The sequence below is a fragment of the Martes martes genome (genome assembly GCF_963455335.1).
Source record: "Martes martes genome assembly, chromosome: 8".
Lineage (NCBI taxonomy): Eukaryota > Metazoa > Chordata > Mammalia > Carnivora > Mustelidae > Martes > Martes martes.
This window is the reverse complement of record NC_137895.1, coordinates 68,885,333-68,913,225: the sequence shown is the minus strand read 5'-3', so window position 1 is coordinate 68,913,225 and position 27,893 is coordinate 68,885,333. Positions and strand designations below refer to the sequence as shown.

Here is a 27,893-nt window from a genome sequence, read left to right as displayed (position 1 = left end):
TGTTTAGAAAAAAATCTTAAGAATGCTCCAAGGGAATCTAATAACACCTATTACATGAAGAAAATATGTATATGTTTCAAAAATGTGTCCTACCGTTTGTACTTCACTACCACTTTGTTCCTCAAATTTTGTTTCTTCTTCATGAACAGAGTTAGACTCATTTTCTTGTTGTTTACCCTCTTCTTGGAGCTCTTTGTCAATTGCTGTTTCTTCATACTTAACTTCATCCTTGACAAAGTGATTGACTGTGGCAGTATATTCTTGTAATGATGTTGGAACAGGGCGCAGTGGTGTGACATGGTCATAGTGAGTATGTAGGAGGTGTAGAGCAATGTCACTTGTTGCTAAAATCCTTGGAATTTCAAATCCAATTTGTGTTTCAGAGAATCTGACACTTTTGTACCTGTAAATAATTTTAACAAAAAGGATGAGACCATAGGAAACTAAGTCTGTTGAGAATTTATACCTAAGCAGTATTTCTCTCCACTTGAATTTTGCCAAAATTTGGAGTCCCGATGCATACCTGCTTGCTCTGCAGCATTTGGACCCAGTTGCTAATGTTATCCTTCTCAAAACACTCTCTTGGGATCTATGACCCCATACTCTTGTCTTCCATCTCTGGCAGGTCCTTCTCTATTTCCTCTGTATGGCCTTCTTCCTAACCATCCCTTAAATGTTAACATTACTCTGCTCTCTATCCAGGCCCTCTTTCTTCTTCCCTCTACATAGTCTTCTTGGATATTATTATTTTGATGGTGTGAATCATAACTTATGTTATCAGGAGTTTTCAACATGAGTTCTGTTTCCTGGGGTGGGTTAGGGGGAGAAGAGGCATCCTTAAATAGGTTTTAAGAGGTCCAAAAATGCCCTTACCTATGGTAAGTATATGTAATAAAGTTCATAAGAGTCTAGGATTCCCCAAAGTTAAGAACTAGTGATCTATATGATGTCTCCTCAAAATAGATCTCCAACTCGGATTTTTTTCAATCCTTTCAGATAGTTGTATTTCATATTTCGTAAGTACTTCAAATTCAACAGGTCCAACGTTGAACTCATCATCCCTGCAACCCCCCTCACCATCACTCTCAAATAAAACAAAACTTGTGTCAGCCTCTATTATTCACTATCTGAGTAAAAAGACACCAACTAATTCTCTTCTTAAATCTGGGTAGCTAATACAGGGCTATTCATTTTTTTCCTTTTAAAAGTATACAAATTGTTTTTACTCTTCTATATATAACACATTTTACAATGAAAAAGGTTATATTATTATATTGTCTCATTAGATTTAAATGACAGGGTACTTTATAGCAAATATAATTTGGAAAATATTTTGTTCCTTCCTGTTACTTAATATCAAAATTAAACCCCAAATCTTTCCATTGTCATATGACCAGTCTTTTTAGAGCTGGGACCAGAACACCTAGGCCTCCTTTTACTTTGGTAATTTTTTCCTAAAACTCACTGCCGTACTAACTCAATTAATTTTGACACATTAAAGATTAAACAGAAGAAGGGATCATGATTTATCACTATCACTATCATTTCTCAGAAAGATGTGATTAGCTGAAAATAACTTGCCTAAGGTAAACAAATAGCAGGTTTGTGATTCAAACCCCAGCTGGCTGACCTCCTAACATAGGTTTTTCCCAAGTGTACCATGCTAGTATGCAACAGGCATGTCCCTGGTCATATTGAGGCGACTCCCAATGTCTTCTGACCTATAGTATCACCCATGGGAATACCTTGGATTCTTCTTGAGGTTTGCCCACACATACAGAGTAACATTTTCATCTTGAATGACTTTTTCCATATTTCCACTGTCCAGATCTGCTAATGTACTAGCCTGCTATAAGAGAAAAAAGAAAACATTATAAAAGATGAGAGTCCTCATAAACTATGCAACTTAGATGAGTTATTTCATCACTTATGTATTAGATTCATTACTTAAAAGAGTAATTTAGGTAAAAGTATCAAATAACAAAAAATTGTTTTAAAAAAACTCTGTTCTCTTAATGATACAAATGTATTTACTTAATTAAATGTGCTTCACCTTTCCACTCAGTTTCTCTTACTGTGTCTAAGGATTAAAGTTGCTCCTATATTCCCAGGATTACTATTATATTACCCTTTTCAATTTTATCATGACTTTAACTATACACATGCCTCTTTATTTGTACATTAAAATGTAGATCATGCTGCTGCAAAAGTTAGTCTGAGTATTATCAAGTTTAGGAAACAAACTATCCAGTTTATGAAATTCAAATGAGTCAAGTTTTACTAGTACAATACTTGATATCCAACATGAAACACACAATTTAAGGAAGTTCTTAAGTATGTTTTAATAAGGACTAATACAGCTTGATGCATATTAACTCTTTTAAATGGCTTAACAAAGTCAATATTTTCTGTATTTAGTTGTCACAATATAAAAACTTTGAGGTACTGGAGATTGAATTTATTGCTAATTTTTAAAAAGTAATTGATCCTGAATGCTTCCCCGGACCCCGTGACATTAACTTTTGAAGTGTTCAGGATAGTCTTAGAGAACTATTCCACATTGTGAATTTATCTGATTCTTCATGGTATTGCTTAACTTACTCTTCTGTCCCCTTTATTTTTTGTAACTTCTTTGAAAGTTAGGTCTAGGTAGGTTTAATTATTTTCGGCGAGAAGGCATTGTGGGTTACGCTGTACTCTTCACGTTGCATCCTGTCGGGAGGCATATGATGTCCCACTGTTAACAACGTGGACTGATCGCTTGGTTAACATGTAAGTGTCTCCCAGTTGTGAAGTACACTTTTCCCCAATCTGTAAGTAATCTGTGGTCTAATACTTTGGCACCATGAGAATCATGCGCTCCTCAACTACTTTTCACCAATTATTTGAGTGAAAATGCCCCTTAAAAAAAAAATGCCCCTTATCACTTATTACATTGAGGATTTAAAAAGTGGTGATTTTCTAACTGACAATTCCTTCACCATTTATCAGATGGCATTCTTCTACAAAGAACTGTTCTTTCCCTCCATCCCACTTTCTCACTTGCTTTTCTGGAGTATCACTTTAGACTCACAGATTTTTATTTATTCAATGGTCTATAATCAATTGTAATTATTCTTTTTGATATTCAAATAATTTCAAATTTGACCAGAGGGAGCCCCTTTAAGCTAGTTCTGTCCCTTTGGATACAATTCCATTAGTCTCTGAGCATTTATTTGTTTTCTAGCACAAGACAGCTCATTCTCATCTTTCACTTACCCTGCTCCAGTTCTGGAATCAGCTGTTCACCACAGTTAGACCTGGTTCCATTTTACGGATTAAAAAGAAATCTGGTTCATAGTAGTATTTCCATTTCAAATTAAACATTACAATATTTGGGGCGCCTGGGTGGCTCAGTGGGTTAAGCCTCTGCCTTTAGGCTCAGGTCATGATCTCAGGGTCCTGGGATTGAGCCCCACATTTGGCTCTCTGCTCAGCAGGAAGCCTGCTTCCCCCTCTCTCTCTGCCTGCCTCTCTGCCTACTTGTGATCTCTGTCTGTCAAATAAATAAATAAAATCTTTAAAAAAAGCCCATTACAGTATTTTTTCTAATCTCTTAGTTTACATATTTTATCTTTTTTCTCTTAAAATAATCTTGATTACTAAAAATTATAATACATTTCTTTGCTTTTCTTATAAATAAAACAGTTCTAAAATTGCATTATAAATATTACCACTAATAATAAATTTAGTAAAGTTTAAGCCAATTTTGCAATTCTTTTCATAACTAGAACATATTCTACCAAGGCTATACAGAGACCAACATAAACCAAAAGATAAAATAGACACACACAAAAAATGTGTGACTTTAGGTTGTTTTCTGTTTTAAAGAGCAAAATAAAACAAAAATAGCCATAGAAGACATTCATGGGATAGGATATAAGCCAAAATTTAAATAGGGACTGGACATTAGATTATGGAATTATTACTTCTCAAGGTATAATAATGATTTTGCAGTTATATGGATATTATCACTAATGATAAGATATTTGGGAAAAACAGAGTGACTACCAATAATTATGATCTTAGTCAATTTATCTAAAGTAGTGAATATTTAGCATATAGTTTTGTGAATTTATTTTCATAGTGATCCTACTAAACCTTAGCAAGTATAAGAAAAAATGGGGCACCTGGGTGGCTCAGTCGGTTAAGCAACTGCCTTTGGCTCATGTCATGATCTCAGGGTCCTGGGATTGAGCCCCACACTGGGGACTCTGCTCAGCGAGAAGTCTGCTTCTCCCTCTCACTCTCCCTTTGTGTGTGCTCTCTCTCTCAAATAAATAAATCTTAAAGAAAAACAGGACTTTAGCTATATTGATTTTTTTAAACTGGCTTTTCCATAGCCTTTTAATTAAAAAGATGCTGGATTTTTTTTATCATATAGTATAAAATTTTAACTCCTAAAAAGTTAATCGAAATTTATAAGCAAAAAGAAAAAAAAAATCACACTTACTCTGAGAAGTATTTCTGTGGCTATGTTAAACTTAAGATGAAGGAGCTCCTGGAGTTCTAGAATTGATCCTTGGTACTGTTTTATATTTTTATCTTCCAAATCACATGGTGGTGTTTCCAGTAAAATTAATTTCAATTTCTCAATTAACTATAAAATAAAAACAAAGTAAGAACTTAACTATAAAAATAATCTTCTGACAAATGGTCAAAGAAAAAGTAAAAAGGGAATGTTCTATCACTTTTGAATTGAGGCATACATCATATATCATCAGTAAAACATATAAAAATCTTTTCTTATATTCATTGTGTTATTTAAGATCATGGAAAAATAAAATATTTTCTCCAGAAACTCCATTATAAGAATTCCCAAATACACGAAACAGAGCTTTCATTAGCAAGTTAATAGAACAGAGGCAGCTTGGATACCTAAGACTATGGAACAGTAGAAATAATGATATAACAACAATGAAGAGGAGGCTGACAAGAAGAGAGTTACTAATATATGCTGAATGTTTATGTAGGAGTCCAGGGCAGGCTACCCCCAAATGAACCACAAAGGCCCAACACTGATCATTTTGAACTGAAGCTACTTGAGAGTCAACTGGTACAAAGACACTTAGACCTCTTCTGTCCTCCTGAAAGCAGGAAACAAATCTCCCATATGAAAAATACCGTCCCTGTACTAAGAAAAGGCATCTTTATTACCAGAGGCAAGGGCTATCAAGTAGAGAAAACTGTAGAAATAAACCTTGTTACTTTTTTACTAATCTACTACCTCAGCCCAAATTCTGCCTAGAATTCCTTACTAATTCAAGCTCACAACACCTGTTTTCCTTATCCTGTAAATGCCTCGCAAATCTATTGTTTCTTTGTCTAAAATGTGCCTGCCTTGGTCATTTCTTTTTTTTTTTTTTTAAGATTTTATTTATTTATTTATTTGACAGAGATCACAAGTAGGCAGAGAGGCAGGCAGAGAGAGAGGGGGAAGCAGGCTCCCTGCTGAGCAGAGAGCCGATGCAGGGCTGGATCCCAGGACCCTGGGATCATGACCTGAGCCAAAGGCAGAGACTTTAACCCACTGAGCCAACCAGGCACCCTGCCTTGGTCATTTCTTTGGGTCTCAATTTCATTATTGGGTCTCCATGTGCACATAATAAAACTGTCTTTTTTCTCCCATTAACCTGTCTCATATGAATTGAATTTTCGTCCAGCTGAAAGACCTTGAAGGGTAGAAGAATTTTCCCTCTCCTACACTTACTATGAGCCAGGAACTGTTCTAAGTCTTTATACGTATTCATTCTATCTTCACCATAACTCTATGAGCTAGATACTGTTATTGTGCCTATTTTTATAGATAAGGAAACCGAAGTTTCACCTGTAAGGAGTTTGGAGGATCTGACCCCATCCTAACAACTAAAAAGCTCAACAGTCTGAAAAATCAAAAAAACCCTTCTTTGATCCACAAGAGGGGAAGAAACAGGGCAAACACCAGCCCTCAAGACTGAAGAGACCTAGATTCAGGAGCAAAAGCCACTGCAGAAACCAGTGCCAAGTAAGAACATCTGAACTGCAAATGCCAAATTATTGGAAGCTCAGTGTAGACAACTCTTGAAAGTTAAAAACTCCAGAAGAGGGGTGCCTGGTGGCTCAGTCGTTAAGTGTCTGCCTTTGGCTGGCCCAGATCGTGATCCCAGAGTCCTGGGATCCCTCCCCATATCTGGCTCCCTGCTCAGCGAGGAGCCTGTTTCTCCCTCTCCAGCTCCCTGGTGCTTGTGGTCCCTCTCTCACTCTTTCTCTCTGTCATAAATAAATAAAAAATCTTAAAAACAACAACAACAACAAAAACTCCACAGTCATGAAAGGGAGAGGGCCCATAATATTGTTAGACTTACCTCCAAAGGCTCCACCAGGTTCTCATAACAACTATGGGAGCAAAATCCCCTCCTACTTCTAGCAGGAGGAGGGGAATAGGAATGCTTTTGAACTACACCAGAGTACTCGGTTCTTAACAAGGCCTGATCTCAAGGGAAATTAATTAGAGCCTAATATGCAGGAATTCTATCAGAGCCTAACTCACCTGGGGGAAAGAAAATATACAACTCCAGCTGGCTCTAGCCATTCCCTCCCACCTAAAAGGGAATAAAAAAAATTAAAGACAATTGTGAAGTTCACCATGCAGAGATGGAGAGACACAGGCTTTACTGAAAGACTGAGACCTGGGGCACCTGGGTGGCTCAGTGGGTTGGAGCCTCGGCCTTCGGCTCAGGTCATGATCCCAGAGTCTTGGGATCGAGCCCCACATCAGGCTCTCTCCTCAGCAGGGAGCCTGCTTCCTCCTCTCTCTGCCTGCCTCTCTGCCTGCTTGTGATCTCTGTCTGCGAAATAAATAAATAAAATCTTAAAAAAAAAAAAAAAAGACTGAGACCTAATTTCAGGACTGTAGGATTCTTCCCCTCTCCCTACCTTATCTCGTAGTCACATTACTAAAGGCCTGTTTACAGTAGCTCCTTTTACCCAGTACATCATGTTGAGCCATCAGGAGAAAATTACAGGTCATACCAAAAGGCAAAACCCATAATTTGAAAAGACAAAGCAAGCATCAGAACCACACATGGCAGGGAAGTTGGAATTATCAGACCAGGAATTTCAAACAACAATGATTAATATGCTAAGGGCTCTATTGGATAAAACAGACAGCATCCATGAATAGATGGGCAATGTAAAGGAGAGAGATGGAAATGGTAAGAAAGAACCAGAAAGAAATGCTAGATCAAAGGATACTGTAACAGGAATGGAGAATGCCTTTGGTGGGCTTATTAGTAGACTGGACTCAGCTGAGGGAAGAATCTCTGAGCCAGAGGATATAGCAATAGAATCTTTGAAAACCAAATGGCAAAGACAACAAAAACCTAAAAAAACAATGTAAAAAATAGAACAAAATATCGTGGGACCGTGGGACAACTACAAAGGGTGTCACATACACATAATGGGGATACTGGAAGGATAAAAAAAGAGAGAAAGGAACAGAAGAAATAATTGACATAATAATAATTGAGAATTTCCCTAAATTAATGTCTGATGCTAAACCACAGGTTCAGGAAGCTCAGAGAACACCAAGCAGGATAAATGCCCTAAAAAACAACACTTAGGCATATCATTTCCAAACTACAGAAAAAGCAAAGATAAAGAAAAAATCCCCACAGAAGTCAGAGGGGAAAATCCTTACCTTTAGAGGAACAAAAATCAAGAACTGCATTTAACATCTCAGAAACCATGCAAGTAGGGAGCCTGGGTAGCTCAGGCAGGTAAAAATTTGCCTTTGGCTCAGATCATGATCTCAACGACCTGGGATCAAGCCTCACATCCAGCTTCCTGCTTCTCCCTTTCCCTCTGCCTGCCACACCCCCTGCTTGTGCTCTCCCTCTCTGTCAAATAAAATCTTTTATAAAAATCAAGCAAGCAAGAAGAGAGCGGAGATATTTATAGTGTTGGGAGAAACTTTGGCACAGCAAGATCAAGGAACAACTAGTAAGTGGCAGGATTTAGTTTTGAACACTGACACATCATAAACACCTCATACATTCCAAATTAAGGGAGGCAGCACAGGCTCCCTCCAAATTAAGGGAGGGAGCCCATACTCAGGCAGTATGGACTCAAGCCAGAATGCAGGACTTCAATCCTAGCCACTTCTCATTAACAGTGTGATCTTGGGGAAATTATAGAACATCTTCGTGCCTCTGTGCATCACTGTGCCTTCTTCATTTGTGAAATGGGAATAATAGTGCCTACCTCATAGGGTTATTATAAGAATTCAGCAAGTTACTATTTCTAAAGCCTGGCATAGTATTATTTAAGAGCTTGCCAAATAAATAAATTTGATCATTTGGAATTTGCTGTTTACCGTGGCATCAATGCTATCCAATTCTTTTCTGTTCTTCATGTGCTGCCTGCTTAAGTTTCCTAGTGCTATGATCATGCTCTTCTGTCTCCTGCTTTTTTTAAGTGGTTTTTTTTTTTTTAAGAATTTATTTATTTATCAGAGAGAGGGAGAGAGACAGAGAGAGTGCAGCAGGGGAAGCAGCTGGCAGAGGGAGAAGCAGGCTCCTCACTGCACAAGAAGCCCGATGCAGGACTCGATCCCAGAACCCCGGGATCATGACCTGAGCAGAAGGTAGACACTTACCCGACAGCCACACAGGCATCCCCTTCTATCTCCTGTTTTGTTACTTATCTTTTTCTCATTTTCCCTACTATTTGTTATTTCCACTTCTATAACCCACTCTCACATTAGGAAGATTTCACTTCCAGCTCATCGCTGATGAACTCTATTACTTCTGCTACTTCCCACTCTCTCCCGGCTCTTGCAGAGCACCAGGTTCCTAGACCAGCATCATGCCACGGCAACATGGCAGAGAGGGTGTGCAATGGCAAGGGAGGCTCCATGGAAAGTCAGAGTAAGACCCATCTGAAGATTCATAGGAGACTCTAAGCATGTCACAGTCTCTCTCTCTTTCTACGTAAAATGGGTCTCATAAGTGTGTCCAGATCAAATTAGGCAATGCATGTTATGAACTTAACAGAATCTGGAGTTACTCCATCTTTAATAACATGTAGGAAGGAAACCACACTGAGAAAAAAAACACAAAAGGTGGTGAGGAACTGTAACAAAAAGCATTAGAGGATAAAAGGACCAAGAGCAGTGAATTCCTTCCAGTTTCAACTATTTTGTAGGTGTGTCTAGTGTGGATTTTTCTATTCATCCTAAGTTGGGATTCGTTGGTTTCTTGAATCTGAGGGTTTGTATCTTCTCTCAACTCTGGAAAAATGTCAGCCGTTTTCTCTTTGACTATTGTCATTCCCTCATTCTTCTGCATCTACTTCTGGTACTCCTTTTCAATGTATTTTAGCCTCTTTTCCTCTATCATACATGTCTATTAATTGCTCATTCATATTTTCCATCTCTTTATCTCTCTGTTATATTCTGGTAAATTCTCCCAATCGACTTCTGATTCATTTGTGATTAAGAATCATTTTCTTGTTCCCCTTCTGTAAGCTAAAGATGAGCCAAACAAATTCCTATCATTTCCTTTTGCAAAGTAGATATTTTCTCTTTTACCCACAATAACTTTTGGAGACTCCCAGTCATACAAGGCATCGATTCAACTTGCCACCTTTCACATACTCTAGGCATTGCCTCCTGACGTGCTTTAAACCAAGGCTAATCCAAGACTTAACAGAGAGGAAAGCCTCTGGAGAAGTGGCTTCTCTGCGAAGCCAACAATTTTGACACTTGCCTACTTCTCTGAATTGTTTTATGGCCTCCAAGATTTTCCCTTACTTTGTTTTGAACTTGGCAATGAATTTTTTAAAATATTTATTTATTGGAGTGCCTGGGTGGCTCAGATGGTGAAGGATTTGCCTTCGACTCAGGTCACGATCTCCAGGTCCTGGGATCAAGCCCTAGGTCAGGCTCCCAACTCAGCCGGGAGTCTGCTTCTTCCTCTTCCTCTGTCTTTCCCCCTGCTTGTGTTCTCTCTCTCTCTCAAATGAATAAATAAAATCTTAAAAAAAGTATTTATTTATTTATTTGAGAGAGAGAGAGAGAGAGAGAGAGAGAGAGAGACGGCATGTGAAAGAGAGCACTAGAGTGGGGAAAGGGACAGAGGGAGAGAATCTTCAAGTAGACTCCCTACTGGGCACAGAGCAGAGGACATGGGACTCAATCTTAGGATCCCTAAGATCATGACCTGAGCCAAAACCAAGTCAGACACTTAACTGACTAACCTACCCAGGCACTTGTAGGCAATTAATTTAAATATCATTAAAAAAATTTTTTTAGGGGCGCTTGGGTGGCTCAGTGGGTTAAGGCCTCTGCCTTCGGCTCAGGTCATGATCCCAGGGTCCTGGGATCGAGCCCCACATTGGGCTCTCTGCTCAGCGGGGAGCCTGCTTCCCTCTCTCTCTGCCTCCCTCTCTGCCTACTTGTGATCTCTTTCTGTCAAGTAAATAAAAAAATTAAAAAAAAAAATCTTAAAAAAATTTTTTTTTTAGCATTTTTAAGTGCACCATAAAGTGATAGTTCCTCAGGGTAGCCTGTCCATCCTATTTGCCAAAGTAGAAAGTACAATATTCTTACTCGTCTTTATACTTTCATGCCTTCAAGAGTAAGTGCCTGGCACATAGTTAACATTGAAAAACATCTGTAGTGAACATAGAATAGTGGAAAATTTCAACTTAGGATAAAATCATATACTTTTCCTCCAAGTTACCTACATAAATGGATGCAACCTGATTTTTTTTTTTCCTGCTTGGATTAGACATACATTATGTTTCACATTTATGTCATGATGATCTTATCTAAGGTGGCAAAATAAAAGTAAAAATAGGAATTGTAGAAATTTAAAAAAATGAAAAGATTAGCAAATAATTTTCTCCATAACCAAGCAAGCAGTAGTGTTATTAATTGGCAGGTACTATGGTTATTCAATTTATTCCTATTTTGGAGTCAATATCAGACAATTTGTAATTTAAATAATTCAAAGTTATAGAATAATATTTCAGTACCTACATTTAGCACTAGTTTACTTTTTGCAATCACTTCCTCAAGAGTCTCATTTGTTTCTTCTTTCCACAGGCTAATGAAAGTATTAATTTCTGGGGATATTGAAGGATCAGGACTCCCATCACATTGAATGTAGTGTTTCCACTGTGAAATAAAAATGTCTGAAGGTTCACAATGATGAAAATTCAAAGATTAAATAACTATTTTCAAAGTATCAGTTCTCATAACCTAGTTTTTCCAATTTAGGCAAAAAACATTATGACTTCAACTGCTTATTTGAGATATCTCTAAAATAACAAAATTCTTTTCATCAAAATGATTTAAAAGTTTCCATAATTCAAATAAATAGCAATTCTAGTATTTATCACATTTTTAAAACAGTATTTATGAGTTGATTTTGTTTTGCTTTCCTCTCTAATCATATAACTTCTATACTTAGAAAAGCCAACACGGGCTAATTTCTACTTTTCAGATTGTTACTAGTTAATAATCATTGGCATTTTAGTATGAGTTCTTCCATTTATTCTGTAGTCTATGCAAATTCTGCATTTGTAATCATATTATCCTTAACAGTTTTTTGCTTAAATTTATACCGCCATTATCTTTTACCATATTATTAGTTGTTCCTTTTTCTCCGGATAATAATTTTTACTGCTTCCAAAGTTATGCTCTTTTGAGCAACACTAGATTCCTTTAAATTCAAAATTTTCTATTTTAATTTAGGATAATTTCCTCGTATAGATTCCCCCAAATTAAACCAGAGTCAAAAGATCTAAAAATTTCAAGGGTCTTACTACTGACAAATAGTTTTCTACAAAGCTATGTGAATTTACTTTGCCACATGCGATATGAGAGATTTGTCAGATTAGAATGTATTACAGACAAACCCTAAATCTTAATCTAAGATTAAAAAGGGTATCAGACTATAACTCCCTCTTGTGGTACAAAAGTATTAGTTCACACACATAAATTGGTCTTACCTGAGAAAGCAATCTAGTATCTCGTTTTAATTTCTCTGCTTCAGGAAAACACCCTTCTAATAAACAAAGTTCTTCAAGTTCTTCATTTCTCCTTTCTAGATCCTATTACATGGGGATAAATACATTGGCCAGCTCTTAAATTTTAGCTTTGTGTTTCATAAGTAGCATCTAAACTTTACTGACAAAATATTTAGTTTCAAAATGAACACTAAAGTTAGTTTGAGTGTAACTGGCATTTCCAAAAGGTTTCATCTGAAACAGTGGTTTGTGAATGATCTGCAGACTCTGTGGGTCCCTAAGACTCTGGGGATCTGTGAAGTCAAATCTGCCCTCATAATACTACTAAAACAGTAACTGCCTTTTTTGTAGTGTATACATTCGCACTAATGGCACAAAATGGTATAAAATTGCTGGTGCCTCAGCACAAATCAAGTCAGAAGCTGTACTAGGGGTCACATTCTTTGGGGGAGAGGGGTGGGAAACAGCCAGTTTCACATAAGAATGATGTGATAAAGTGAAAATTTTTAATTTTATTACATTTGAACTCATCAGTATATGTCTTTTGATTATTCTGTGTGATAAAATGGGAAGTATGCATAAAACAATTCTGCTACATATCAAAGGACAAGACTGTCTTGAGAAATAAATACTTGTGCAATTATTAGAGTATTTTGGCAGACACTCAAAAATGAATGAATTGAGCATGTTAATTCCAGGAAACAACTGTAAGTATTTGTTACCAGTGATAAAATTCAAGTTTTCAAATAAAAATAAATTTAAAAATAAAAAAATAAAATAAAATAAAAATAAAAATTCAAAATTTAAAGGGGTGTCAGGGTGGCTCAGTCAGGTGAGCGTCTGACTCTTGGTTTCTGCTCAGGTCATGATCTCGGGTCGTGGGATCAGGTCCTACATTGTGGGGCTCTGTGCTCAGTGGAGAGTCTGCTTGAGATTCTCTCTTTCCTTCCCTCTTGGCCCTTCCTCCCTGCTCTCTCTCTCAAATAAATGAATCTTTAAGGAAAAAAATTCGAATTTTAAGAAAACTTGTACCTACCACTGTTTGACATTTTCTCCCTAAAAACCTTCCTGATTTGATTGGAGATGACACTAGTGCATGTGATTTTTTGATAATGAATAATAAAAATGTGTCAATATTTGGAAGGAAATAATTCAGTAAATGAAATTCTTCTAAGCAATCAATCATGATATTGCAAAATCATACATGGATATAAGAGCTATTTAAAGGATAAGAGAAATCAGTGTTTTAGTGTAATAGAGCATGAAAACTCCATTAATAGGATTTCAGATTCCATATTGAGAAACTATGACACTGAGTTTTGGCATAGTATCAAAAAGAATATTCACAATTAACTGAAAAGTTTTAACAATATTCTTCCTTTTTCCAACTATGAATCTGTGTGAGGCCAGATGTTTCTTCAAAACAACACACTGAAACAGAAAACTGAAGTTGATATGAGAATCCAGCTGTCTTTTGTTAAGTCTGACATCAAAGAGATATTAAAAATATAAATAATGTCACTTATTTCCCTAATTTAAAAAATATATATAATGTGTGGTGATGGATGTTAGAGTCTTGTAATAATCTTTTCACAATGTATACAAATACTGGGTCACTATGTTGTACACTTAAATCTAATACAATTTTGTATATCAATTATAAATCAATAATATATATATAATTATAGGCATTTTTAAAAAAATGTTAATATGTTTATTTTTACTAATGTTTATTTCTAACAATATTTAATCTGTTAATGTGCCTTACAATTTCTCAGTTTAAATTTCTAATACGGTAAATATTGATAGATAAAACCCACATAAATCTCCTTGGGACTCTTCAGTTTTTAACTTATAAGGTTTCTCCTCAGATCAAAATATTTCAGAACTATTGATCTGAAAAATTCTGATGAAAAAGAGAAGTAAAACTAAAACAGGAGAGGTAGAATTTGAGTTTGGGGGGTGGGGGAGGGGGGTGTCCCTGTTTAATCATCTATAAAACAGACTGAGAAAAATACTTAAGGCTTACAAGCAAGGGCTCTGAAGCAAGGTTATTTATGTGTAAGTCCTGGTGCCGCTGTTTGCTTTCCTTATTCCTCAATTTCCTTATCTGTGAAATGTGGGTAATAATTTCACTAACTTTCTGGTAGAATTTAATGAGTTAAATGAGTTTATATAGGCCTAAAACCTATACCACTACCATTAGGGGTAGGTATGGGGGAGAGCGACTTTACATGGCCAAACACATCTGATAGCCACATAGTTTGTCTTCATTCATAACATTATTAGGGATGCCTGGGTGGTTCAGTTGCTTAAGCATCTGCCTTCCTCTCAGGTCATGATCCCAGGGCCTTGGGATTGAGCCCCGCGTCCATCTCCTTGCTCAGCGGAGAGCCTGCTTCTCCCTCTGCCTGCCACTCCCCCTGCTCATGCACTCTCTCTCTCTCCGACAAATAAATAAAATCTTTAAAAAAATAACATTACTAATGTTTATATACTTTTGCTTCAAGTTGATGCCATTTTTCTTTCTCAATCCGTTGTATTTCAAGCCTTTCCATTTCTTCTTTTTCATATTTCACACGGGCTTCCTCTAAAGAACCAAAAAAAAAAAAAAAATCTTTTCTCAGTGATTAAACCACTCTATTTTTAAGCCGTTAAAATTACTTAAAATATTTTCAAGATGTAAGGGTGGTGGAATATTTTATAGAAGTCACAACCACATCATGTGGTAGAAATAAGATGAATGCTAGATTTAAAAAAAAACAACAACATGACTCAAACTTTCTGGCCAAGAAAATACAACTATATTTCTCTTTTCCCCCAAAGTTTACAGAAATCCAATAATAATTTTAACCAAGAAAAAGTGACAGATTGATCATGGGTAATTAAGGAGAGGTAAAACCTTCAGATTTCCATAAGTTTGTGACATCTACATCATTAGAAGCAACTACCCTAATCTTCTCTTGCTTTCATTATTAAAAAATATATGAGGGGCGCCTGCGTGGCTCGGTTGGTTGAGCGGCTGCCTTCGGCTCAGGTCATGATCCAGGGGTCCTGGGATCTAGCCCCACGTTGGGCTCTCTGCTCAGCAGAGAGCCTGTTTCTCCCTCTCCCTCTGCCTGCCTCTCTACCTACTGGTGTTCTGTCAAATAAATAAATAAAATCTTTTAAAAATATATGAAATATATGTTGAAGAATATGAGTTTAATCCAATTTTTAAAAACTTTCCCCAAGATCTAGATTCTGATAATGTACTCTTATCAAGAGCCACCTAAGAAGGATTTATTATGATTACACATAAAAAATCAACATGGAACCTGAGGACAAACTTTTATTTATTTATTTATTTTTTTTTTTTAAAGATTTTATTTATTTATTCGACAGAGAGAAATCACAAGTAGGCAGAGAGGCAGGCAGAGAGAGAGAGTAGGAAGCAGGCTCCCTGCTGAGCAGAGAGCCCGATGTGGGGCTCGATCCCAGGACCTTGAGATCATGACCCGAGCCGAAGGCAGAGGCTTTAACCCACTGAGCCACCCAGGCGCCCCCTGAGGACAAACTTTTAAAACCTAAATTTGAATCCACACATGTTCTCAATGCTAAAAGCTACAGCCACTTAAAATATTCAGATTTTTAAAATCACTTTTTGGTATTTTTTAAATAACTGATATTTTTATGAATTTTTACTGACTTTCTTTTTTACAAATGAAAATTCATAAAATTTGGCAAATAAACTTTTTTTTTTAAAAGATTTTATTTATTTATTTGACAGACAGAGATCACAAGTAGGCAGAAAGGCAGGCAGAGAGAGGAGGAAGCAGGTTCCCTGCTGAGCAGAGAACCCGATGTCGGACTCGATCCCAGGTCACTGGGATCATGACCTGAGCTGAAGGCAGAGGCTTTAACCCACTGAGCCACCCAGGTGCCCCGCAAATAAACATTATTAAACTGTTAGAACTTGGGCTGCTCTGTACATCTCTTGTTAGTGTCTACTTCCCATATTTAAGGAATGTATCAGAATTCTTACTGTATAATTAGCACCAATGCCTCTGATTTCATCAGTAAATATAAAGACTTCAAGATTGGTTTGCCAGAGTTAGCAAATAAAAATACAGCAAGCTCATTTGAATTTGAATTTCAGATAAAGGAATTGCCTTTTTTTTTTAAAAAAGCATGTTCCATATCGCATGAGGCAAATTATCCCAAATTATCCATTGTTTTTCTGAAATTCAAATTTAACTGGGCATTCTGTATTATCTGGCAACTCCTCTTCAAGATATATCTGAAAGTGACTGGTATGTACTAACAGAACTTTCTGGGTACCCTTTAAACAGCAGAAATTTATTACAAAACAGATGAGATCTGGGCGCCTAGGTGGCTCAGTTGGTTAAGTGACTGCCTTCGGCTCAGGTCATGGTCCTGGAGTCCCGAGATCGAGTCCTGCCTGCATCGGGCTCCCAGCTCCACGGGGAGTCTGCTTCTCCCTCTGACCTTCTCCCCTCTCATGCTCTCTCTCTCTCTCTCAAATAAATAAATAAATTCTTTAAAAAAACCCCAAAAAACTGATGAGATTTGAAAAATTGAAGAATTTTAAAAATTCTTTTAAAAGATATTGACTGGAATGTAGAAATACCAACTTACTGTTATATTCCCTGCATATGAAAATAGTAACACTGTGTATTTTGTACCTTCCTCTTTTTGCCGTCTTTCCTCCTCCTCTTGTAGCTGCTTTAATCGTTCAGCTTTGGTGATTTTCCTCTTCTTCTTGCCAGACTTAAATGTCACAACATAAAAAAAAGCTATTAACATGCATCCAAATTACTTTTAAACACATATCCCTCAAATAGTAATTATGAAAAACACTTTTGCTTCCATGAATCCAGTCTTTCATTCATTCAAGTAAGACTCTATTATGTACAAAGCCTTGACCCAATGCACTGAGGACAAAGTATGGAAGCAAGTAAGAAAATAAGCATAAAATTTGTTAAAGGCAAGAGTGACAGTGCCAATTTAATTACTATACAATTAATGCTATGCAATTAATATGCAATTTACATAATTTTCTCATTCCTAGTTTCCACATCTTTAAAATGGTGCTACATAAGACCTCATTTTGGGGTGCCTGGGTGGCTCAGTCGGTTGAATGTCTGACTCTTGATTTCAGCTCAGGTCATGATCCCAGGGCTGTGAGTTGAGCCCTGCACTGGGTTCTGTGCTCAGCACAGGGTCTGCTTCAAATTCTCTCTCTCTCTTCCTCCCCTCACTCATGCATATTCTCTGTCTTTCAAATAAATAAGTAAAATCTTTTAAAAAAAGACCTCTTTTTATTTTTTAAGGATTAAAATAAAATATAATATATATGTAAAATAGATGTAAATAGATATATAAAATATATGTAAAAATAGTTCTAATATTATTACATGTCTATAATGATTAAAAATACTTCATAGAGCAGGTAGGATTTAAGTTTGTGCCCAAAAGATTTTAACATTCAGATATGAGGGGAAGGTATCTCAAGAGGGAAATGCAAGCAATAAGATATGAAGATGGGATGGCACTGGAAAGGCCAACAAGTTCATGTGCCCTGGGGAGATTCCAAGAAAAGGAACAGAAATGAAAATGGAAAAAAAGGCTTGAGCCTATGCTATAGAAGTTGGACATTATTTTTAAAAAGTGCAAACTCCCTAAAAGTTTTTAAGAAAGGCTATGGCTATTAACAATATAATTTTGAAAACTAACTTTGTATTAGGAAAAAAATGATTATGAGGAGGATACTATTTGGGTGACTATTAAGAGAAGTTACTAGGGGTGCCTGGGTGGCTCAGTGGGTTAAAGCCTCTGCCTTCGGCTCGGGTCATGATCCCAGGGTCCTGGGATCAAGCCCCACATTGGGCTCTCTGCTCAGCAGGGAGCCTGCTTCCTCCTTTCTCTGCCTGCCTCTCTGCCTACTTGTGATCTGTCAAATAAATAAAATTTTTTTAAAAAAAGAGAGAATTTACTAAAACTAAATCATAACAATGTAATAAACACAGGAGAATGGATCCAATACATATTATATAAGCTAATTTAATTTGATGATTAAAATTGGAGGCAAGGAGAAGAATGAGTTAGGGAATAGTCAAAAAGAAAAACTGTAGTCCAGAACAAGTAAATTTGGATGAAACACCACTGAAAGGAGTTTAAATCTAATTAATCTGAAGTGCGAGTAGAGCATCCAGGCAATGTTTATAGGCACCGAACCTGGAGAACTGAGGGAGGTTTAGCAAAGGATCAGAGCTATGGAATACAAATTTGAGAACTATCTTGGTGATAACCACCTCCTCTCCATTTTCCCTATGGGAAAGTATAGAAAGAAAAGAGCACTATCTCAATTTAGCAATCAGTAGATTGGTTAATCCTTGGAATATACAGACTTCTGATGACCATCTTCTCTGTTTGGCTTACCCAGTGCAGAATGCTCCATTGGAATCTCTAATCCATTAGCCCTACCATTTCTTCATCGATCATTAAGCCACTCATTGCTCCACTTCTTTACCCAGGTTAGGTTTCAGAGTTCATCACCATAATCACTAATTTATATATTTCCACTTCCCCCATTTTCTTGTCCCTCTAAGAAGCTCAGCTGGCAAATTCCCAGTTCTAGTTCAACTCAACTCTCCATTTATTCTGCACTAGCATTCTGAGCAGCTGAACCCTGCCAGAGAAAAATACACATGAACTCAAATTTATGAGCACAAATTTTAAATAGACTTTGTGCCATCCAATATTCCTACCAGTATTTCATGCTCCTCATTTTCCAAACCTCCAAAATCCTCTCCTCTTTCCTACTCTCAGCTGTTGACTTTATTTTTCATACCATTGGAAACTCTGAGAATAATGTCAGTTACACATCCAAATCTTTGAACCTATATACATATCTTTGTCTGCCTTCCCCCCTTTTATGCTGTATGATCTGTATGTACTTTCTGCTATTTAAGGCTGAACTTACCACTTTTATACTGGATCCTAACCTTTATCGCCTATTTAATAAGACCTGGCTCCTGTAATTAATACCTCTAGTTATTCATAAATTTCTCCCTCCCTAGATTTCACATCCCTTTCCATCTTTTGCTCTAATTCTGTTACCCTTTATATCAGATCTCCTAAAAGACTTACCTACTGCTTCTACTTTCCCAATTTCTGCATGGCCCACTCTAATCGGGCGTTCATTTCATTTCTATTACTCCATTAAAACCTCTCCTGTCAAGGAATCTTAAGATGGCCAAACAGGCTTTCATTTTTTTTTAAAGATTTAATTTATTTATTTGACAGAGAGAGAGAGCGAGAGAGAGCGAGAGAGAGAGAATGAGAGGGAACACAAGCAGGGGGAGGGGCAAAGGGAGAAGCAGGCTTCCCTCTGAAAAGGGACCCCCAGGTGGGGCTCAATCCCAGTTCTCTGGGATCATGACCTGAGCCTAAGACAGAAGCTTAACATCTGAGCCACCCAGGTGCCCCTGACTTCATTTTAAATGTGTTAAATGTGTTAATACACATCCTCATGATGAGCTACCTTACATTTTACAATGAGCCAGGTATGAATTGATTCCATTTCTTCACATTGTTTTAAAAAGATGCAATTTTAATGTTCTGATCTTAACACCATTTACAATTTAGAGTAAACATTTAACGTTCCATAGAAATCAAGACTCAAATTTTAGGCAACCGAAGCTTGTCTGTGAATACAGATCTTCCTTGTAATGGGGGTTACATCTCAGTCAACCGATTTTAAGTTGAAACTATAGTAAGTCAAAAATGCATTTAATACACCTAGCCTACCAAACATCATGGTTTAGCCTACCCTACCTTAAAAGTGCTTAGAATACTTACGTTGGCCTACAATTGGACAAAGTCATCTAACACAAAGCCTATTTTATAATCAAGTATTGACTATCTCAAGTAATGCAATGAATATTGTCTGAAAGTGAAAACAGAATGGTTGTATGGGTGCAGAAGGGTTCTAAGTGTTTTGGCGGCTTAAGCTTGTGATGAGGGGGCTGGCTGGGAGCTGTGGCTCACTGCTGCCACCCAGTATCATGACAGAGTATTGTACTACATATTACCTGTGCAGGAAAAGACCAAAATTCCAAATTCAGGGGTGCCTCTGCTTTCAGCTCAGGTCATGGTCCCAGGGTCCTGGGATCGAGCCCCGCATCGGGCTCTCTGCTCAGCAGGGAGCCTGCTTCCTCTCCTCTCTCTGCCTGCCTCTCTGCCTACTTTATCTGTCTGTCAAACAGATAAATAAAATCTTAAAAAAAAAAAAATCCAAATTCAAAGAATGGTTTCTACTGAGTATGTATCATATCATAAACTTGAAAAATCACAAGTAGAACCATTGTAATTTGGGGACAGCATGTATAGTATTCTACAATTAAAATAGGATTTAGAGTACAGATATGAACAATAAGGCCCCTCTCCCCTTTGCCCATTCTTTATAGTTCTATGCTGGGAGGTACTTGGGCACCATTCTTAATCTATTCAAACAAAGTCAATTCAAAGAAAAGTATTCTAAGTTCTATAAAATCTCTTCACAGTTATTACTAAAGGAATTCAAATATCAAAATTTCATTAATAATCCCATTTTCTTTACTGGAAGGACTGTGATAGTTACTAGCTGGGAACAACTGGAATCATTTATGTATTCATCAACATATAAGGTATTTTTCCCCTACAATCTAATTAATGTCTTCTGCTATTCCATGTATTCTATTAAGCACAATGGTTTCTGAAAAAGAATACTGCTGTAAATGTAGTGATAGAAATTTAAAAAAATTTATTTATTTATTCTCTCAGTGACAACAGAGAGCGAGCGAGCACATGCACAAGAGCACAAGCAGGGGGCGTGGCAGATGGAGGGAGTAGCAGGCTCCCTGCTAAATAAGGAGCCAATGCAGAACTCGACCCCAAGACCCCAGGATCATGACCTGAGCTAAAAGGGAGATGCTTAACTGAGTCACCCAGGTGTCCCAACAGTGACAGATCTAACAGTGTACCTTTTCTGTAGTCTTGTACAATTTTCCTAGGTTTTGCAATGAGTACTAATTAGCTATATAAAGTTTCACAGGCATCTTTAGTGAAAACATTAAGCTTATTTACATTTTTGGTGATACCCTTAATCTTTCTTCATTAAAAAATTAGTATTTTTTTGGAGTCAAAGTTTTATCAATAAATTACACTGTGAGAGGGTTTTTTGCAACATCATTGCACAATAATCTCAGAGGTACCATCACTAAAAATTATTACTAGTTCCACAACTCCAGACTACAATATGTAAGAAATTCAGACTATCTTAATACCTGTAATGCCACATCTCACTACAAAGAGCAAAAAACAAAAAGTCCCTTGGTACCTTGATTAGAGAAAGCTTAGCCAACAATAGTATTTGAATTGTCCCTTAGTTTCATAGTCTAGGCCCTGCAGCAATGAAACACTAAGATTTAAATCCACTTTGGTTTTGGAAAGCAAGAGAGTAATTGTGAAAAGGGAGGACTTCATGACAGATTTTTCCCAGGAAAGGGGAAATATGGAAGTAGATGATCTAGAAATTTATTTCCACAAAACTGTGTCCTGGCATCCTTAGAAAATCTTTGTGTTTTTAGAAAATCTTCATCTAAGTCTCTTCTCAAACTTTACTTCCTTAATTACCCCATATGACATAGCATCACCACCATTTCCAACCCCACATTTCTCACTGACCCCTTCCTTGGTTCTCTGTATTTTGAATGCTTTCTGAAATTATATACCCCACCTCACCTCCCCAAAGAGAATGTAAGCTTTATAAAATGAAACCACAATCCTGAAAAGGTATTTGCACCCTCATGTGCACTGTTAAAACATGGAAACAAATGAAGTGTCCATCCATAGATGAATGGATAAATATATATAAATGGAATATTATTCAGCCATAAAAAAGAAGAAAATCTTACTATTTGTGACAACACAGACGAACTTTAAGGGCATTATGCTAAGTGAAATAAACCAGAGACAAACACTATAAAAAAGCTAAACTCACAGAAACAGAATAAACTGATGATTGTCAGTGGCGAGGGCAAGGGGGAAATGGGCAAATATTTGTTAAAGAGCATAAACTTCCACTTACAAGATGAGTAAGTTCTGAAGATCTACTGTACAGAATGCTGACTACAGTTAACAATACTGTATTGTATACTTGAAAATTACTAAGTTAGTTCATCTTCAATGTTTTTACCACACACACACACACACACACACACACAATGGTAATTATGTGAGATGACAGATGTGTAATTAACATTTTGTTTGGTAATCACTTCATAATATATAAGTACATCAAATTGTTACACTGTATACCTTAAACTTATACAATGTTATATGTCAATTATATCGCAATAAAGTGGATAAAGAAATAATGTAGGTTTCAGGAGAAAAAATAATGTAAGATAAAGAAATATGTATAAATAAAATGAATATAAATGAATATAAAAATGAAGAAATAATGTAAGATAAAGAAATATGTATATGGGGCACCTGGGTGGCTCAGTGGGTTAAAGCCTCTGCATTCAGCTCAGGTCATGATCCCAGGGTCCTGGGATGGAGCCCCGCATTGGGCTCTCTGCTCAGCAGGGAGCCTGCTTCCCTTCCTCTCTCTCTGCCTGCCTCTCTGCCTACTTGTGATCTCTCTCTGTCAAATAAGTAAATAAAATGCTTTAAAAAAAAAGAAATATGTATAAACAAAGAAATAATGTAAGTTTCAGGAGATCAAGACTCTATCTTGCTCCTGTTCTCTTAATGTCTAAAACACTGCTAAATCAATGAAATAAGTATTCTTCCCTTAATCTGCAAGGACTTATGTACAAAGATCTTCATTCTTACCTTGTTTGTGGTAGCAAAAAAGAGGGACAACATAAAAAATCATAGTACATACTTTCAATGAAACATGATGCAGCTGTGAAAAGAAGTGACATGATCTCATCATGCTGAAACAAAAAGGTCCAAAGACATACTACTTCTATTCAATCCATGATGCCATCAGATGTAAGAAGTACCTTTAAATTACTACTACCAAGAAAGGGAATGCCCAAGATGGGAGTCTTAAAGGAGATGCCTGCATAAAGCTGGATATATGACTAATGAGAAGTGAACCCATAACACAGAAAAATACAGCAAGAAAACTTGCAGATCTTAATCCTGAAAAGGAATAGAAAGAAGAAAAAAAGTCTTGAAAATTTAATCCACAAGCCAGCTCATGTGGATTTGCAGTCTGACTGATACCATTAGCCTGGTCAAAAACTCTCAAGCAGAGACTTTACAGTAGCATCACATATGAGTAAACCCGTGTGACTGACAGAAGCAAACATCCTCTCTGGAAGAAATAGATGTCAATCCAGGACGACGATGACTGTAAGATGATATTGACTATAAGACACATCTCAATTTTAGTAACGTTAAAGTATAAAAAGCTGAGTATCCTAGAATTAATGAAATACAATATCACTGAATGATAAATAGAAGGTGTAGAATGCTCCTGTCTGTGGGGAGGAAAGGGATGTGTGTGTGCTCTTTAATGCTTAAACAATTTATGAAAAGACATGCAGTAGTTCTCCCAGTCTCGAATAACAGGAAATTTTCCATTTTTATGCTATTTTAATTTTGTACTATGTGCATTTATTACTTTTCCCTTGAAAAAATCTGTGACAAATCAGAAAGAATAAAATATATGTTTCAATGCTTTTCTAACTCTATTATAAATTCCCTTACAGACTCAATCCCCAAGCCGCAATCTTTAAGAAAGGAATAAATTAAAAGTGAGTCATTTATTCCTTATGTTTGATCTCAAATTTCAGAGGCTTCCTATCACCATTCTCTCAGGGATACAACACTCTGAACAAAATAATCCAGGAATATTTATTTAGCACCCATGCACACACAATTAAGCACCAAAGTCATTTAGAACAGTGAGTTTTCACACTGAAAACAATGTATCTAAGATTTCACTATCTAAAACCAAAAATGAAAATCCACACAAACCAATAAACAATTACAGACCCACATACAAATAATTGTAATCCTCCACAATATTTCCATGAGAATGTGTCCAGAGCCTTCATAAATTTTGTTCAGTTATATCCATAGCCCTTAAAATAGTTCCAGGTTGGTAGTGGGTGCAAATGGCTGACAGAAGCAAACACAGAAGGCACTCAAAAGCATCTCTTAAAGAAATGTTTAATTGTATAAATATTGCATACACATTTAAACAAGCATTTACTTTAAATGGTCAAGAGCCCAGATGTTTTTAAATGTTGGCAGGGTAAATGGATTTCACATATTCATTAGACAAATAATTGACTGAATTTCTACTATGTGCCAGGCACTGCGCTAAATGCTATGAACATAAAAATTAATGTGACATGTTCCTGACCTCAGACAGCTCACATTTATAAATTATTACATTAAAATGATATAAGGGTTATAACTGAGATATGAACAAATGAATGTGCTATGAGAACACAGCATAACTTATTATGGAAGAAAGAGTAGTAGAAAATTTTACAGAGAAGTGACCTTATGAAATATGCCTTAAATCCAGCATTCCAAACCCAAATCCCTATTGGGATTAGGAAGGTAAATAAAGTAGGGAGTCTGGTCATAGTCAAGACCATGGCAAATTTGAAAAAAGAGTTTATGCATTTCTAAAGGGAGGGGCTGCTACTCAGTCTAGCCAACTGCTGCCTTACAGGACTATAGGCCCAACATTATCATAGGTTTCCCGTTTTTTAAGAATAGATGGAAATCACATTTTTGTATGAAAATAATTTCTCAACTAATGAAAAAACTTTTCAAGTCAAACAAAATATTGTTAAGGACTAAACCTGGCTTGCCAGTCAAGAGATTATAATCTCTGCTTTAAGGTATAAATCTACTAAGTGAAAAAGAGAAGAAGGCATTCTAGACAGCCTTTAATCAATTCAAATTTCTACAAAGTATAAAAGAAAATCAAGTATGCATTACTATGCAATCTATTTAAAGATGTATTACTTTAGGGTCCACTCTTAAGGTTTTGTAATTAAATTTTTGTGTTTGTCTAGAATAAAGAAAAGGGTTCCTAATCTAACGTTTTCTAGAGAACCACCAATAAAAAACCTTGAATCTAGGTACAAGTAAAAATTAAAGACTGTGAAACCAGAAGTATCTTTTTATGTCAAATTTGAAGTATGTCCTGTATTGTAAAGGATTACCCATGATTTAAATAGCATTAATATCTAAAAAGTAAGCTTAGTAAATCCTATTATAACCTATAATAAAATTAACTAGAAAAATATTTAGAAGTTCTATTCATACAATGTCAGCGCTTATAAAACTATCTATTTTGAGAAAATAATTTCTACCTACCTTTTTTGCTTTGGGACCCTGAAAGTTGGAAAAACAAGAGGATTGATAAATTTTAAAAACTCAGATATTTTTAACAAAAGCACCAATATTATATAAAATATGAAAATTAGGAGTATCCAGGTAAAAACCATAGGAAACTCTCTGTATCATCTTTGCAACTTTCATGTAAATCTAAAATGATCTCAAAATAAAGTCTTTTAAAAAGGAATTTAGACAAAACTACAAGCAGATCTAGGGAAAAAAAATAGTTCACCCACTGAAGCATCTTTTTAAAATTATATATTTTTTAAATCCTACACTCTTTCTTATGACAGTCACTCAGTGATCCATGTGTAATGAAATGACCTACCACTATGCAGAGCAGCAGTCAGGGAGATACTGGTTTAAAGCGTTCCAAGGAACAGTAAGTGATTGACTAAATACAGGCAATGATGTCAAGTTTGAAAGTATGGAAATGAGCTCATAAATAAATAATCTTTCTGTAAAATTAGACTGCTGATTTTATAGAAAAAAGAATCAGCTAATTTAAAGCAGGCAAAGCTATGATAAAAAGATTTGTTCAGCAATGAATCTTAAAGCAGATCTATTCTTTGGAAATTAATTTGGAAAGCACAATATTGCAATAAGTATTTACCATTAGCTTTATCATTACATGTGTTTTTCAGTTAACACTACTAGTAATTTCTTGATTAGGCTCATGTGTCCATTAGATATCTGATAAGGAATCTGTAGGAGATCAAGTGAATGTAAGATTATACACATTCCACCTCTGAAGACTTTCTCAGGAAAAATTACTGGTTCAAACTACAAGATTATCACTGTATTAAGTATAAATGTTGAAAGTGACATGAAGCAGATTTAATCTTCTTGAAAGTACATATATTTCATTAATTCATTCAGCAAATATTTATTAACGATTTGCACACAGGATGCTCTGGGACAATGGAGATGATATAAAGAGGAATAGTAGAGACCTCACTCTCATATAATTTTTACAGTTGGGTTCTATTTTTATTATCATATTTACTATCAATTAATAGTTAATACACTCCTATCTTGAAAAAAGTACTATAAAACAGAATATGCAAACAGTATTGTTCCTGTTCTCAAGTAGTCATATTTTAAGATAGGCAAATTATTATCTCACTAGTGCTTCTTATGTGAAGTAGGTCTGGGATTAGTACATATCCTAACCCCTCCTGCAAAACATAAAAAGAGCATCATGTAGTACAGTACAGTTGACCCTTGTACGATGTGGGGGTTGGGGTCCTGACTCCCATGCAGGCAAAAATCCACATAACTTCTGACTCCCCCCAAAACTTAACTATTAATAGCCTATTGTTGACTAGAAGACTTACTGATAACATAAACAGTTAATGCATATTTTTGTATATGTATTATGTACTGTATTCTTGAAATAAAATAAGCTTGAGCAAAGAAATACTAAGAAAAATAAGAAAAAGAATACATTAACAGTACTGTACTGTATTTATCCAAAAAACTGCCTATAAGTGGATTCCTACAGTTCAAAGTGGACCAGTATTATTCAAGAGTCAACTGTAGTTCTCAAAGTTCAGAGGGCTTGTTTAAAAAAATGCATATTCCTGTGGCACTTCTCCCCTCCACCACAATTCAGTAGATATAAGCATTGAACTGTATCCCCATCCCATCCCCCAGTACCTCCAAATTTTACCTTATTTGGAACTAGAGTTGTTACTTATGTAATTAGTTAAATTAAGATGAGATAATAATGGAATAGAATGACCTCTAACTCCAATACAACTGGTGTCCTGATAAAAAGGAGAAATTTGGACACAGACATGCACACAGAAAGACCACCACATAAAGAAGGGGGGAATGTTGCCATAAGCCAAGGAACTACCAGAAGCTAGGAAAGAGGTCTGAACAGATCCCTCCCTAGCACCTGCAGAGGGAGCAGAGCCCTGGAAACACCTTCTTGATCTTGGATTTATCAGCCACTAGAATGGTGAAACAGTAAGTTTCTACCGTTTAAGCCACTTAGTTTACTTTGTTACTTGGCAGCCCTAGGAAACTAATACCATAGGTTTGTTTGGTGTCCAGTCTGTTCCTAGAATTTGCAACCTAGCAAGCATTCCAGATGTAGTAGAAGCAAATGTTCAGGGACATTTTGAGAAACATTGCTAGAAGCGTAAGATGAAATTTATGTTTTAGTGGAAGATAAATAGAGGCTTATTGTTCCCTCAATTTATCAGCAGTTTTTTGGCTTAAAGTCCATTTACTTCCTATTCTTCCTGACATGAACATTCTCCATCAATTCTGGTAAACTCATAGTCATACTTTAAAATACAGTTTGAAAAGCATTGCTCTTCCCTTTCTGTGCCCTTTCCCACCCCAATTTTATCATTTCCAACTTAATCTTACTCCATTGTAGACATTTCAACTGTTACAGTTAAAAATCT

At 36.2% G+C, this 27,893-nt stretch overlaps 1 protein-coding gene across 1 annotated transcript in view; it reads right to left on the bottom strand.

Moving 5' to 3' along the window:
• The window catches only part of DNAI7 (dynein axonemal intermediate chain 7), a gene marked incomplete at its 3' end in the record, with an annotated part of 47,875 nt that extends 31,035 nt beyond the window's left edge, over positions 1–16,840 (bottom strand). The window contains exons 1-7 of the mRNA XM_080810701.1: positions 16,737–16,840; positions 14,550–14,641; positions 12,034–12,135; positions 11,060–11,197; positions 4,493–4,639; positions 1,746–1,849; positions 94–403 (exon numbers count right to left, since the gene is read on the bottom strand). Coding sequence (XP_080666827.1) covers positions 94–403; positions 1,746–1,849; positions 4,493–4,639; positions 11,060–11,197; positions 12,034–12,135; positions 14,550–14,609 — 861 coding nt within the window. The 5' untranslated portion in view covers positions 14,610–14,641; positions 16,737–16,840. The remainder of the gene's footprint in view (positions 1–93; positions 404–1,745; positions 1,850–4,492; positions 4,640–11,059; positions 11,198–12,033; positions 12,136–14,549; positions 14,642–16,736) is intronic.
• Between the last annotated feature and the right edge of the window lie 11,053 nt (positions 16,841–27,893).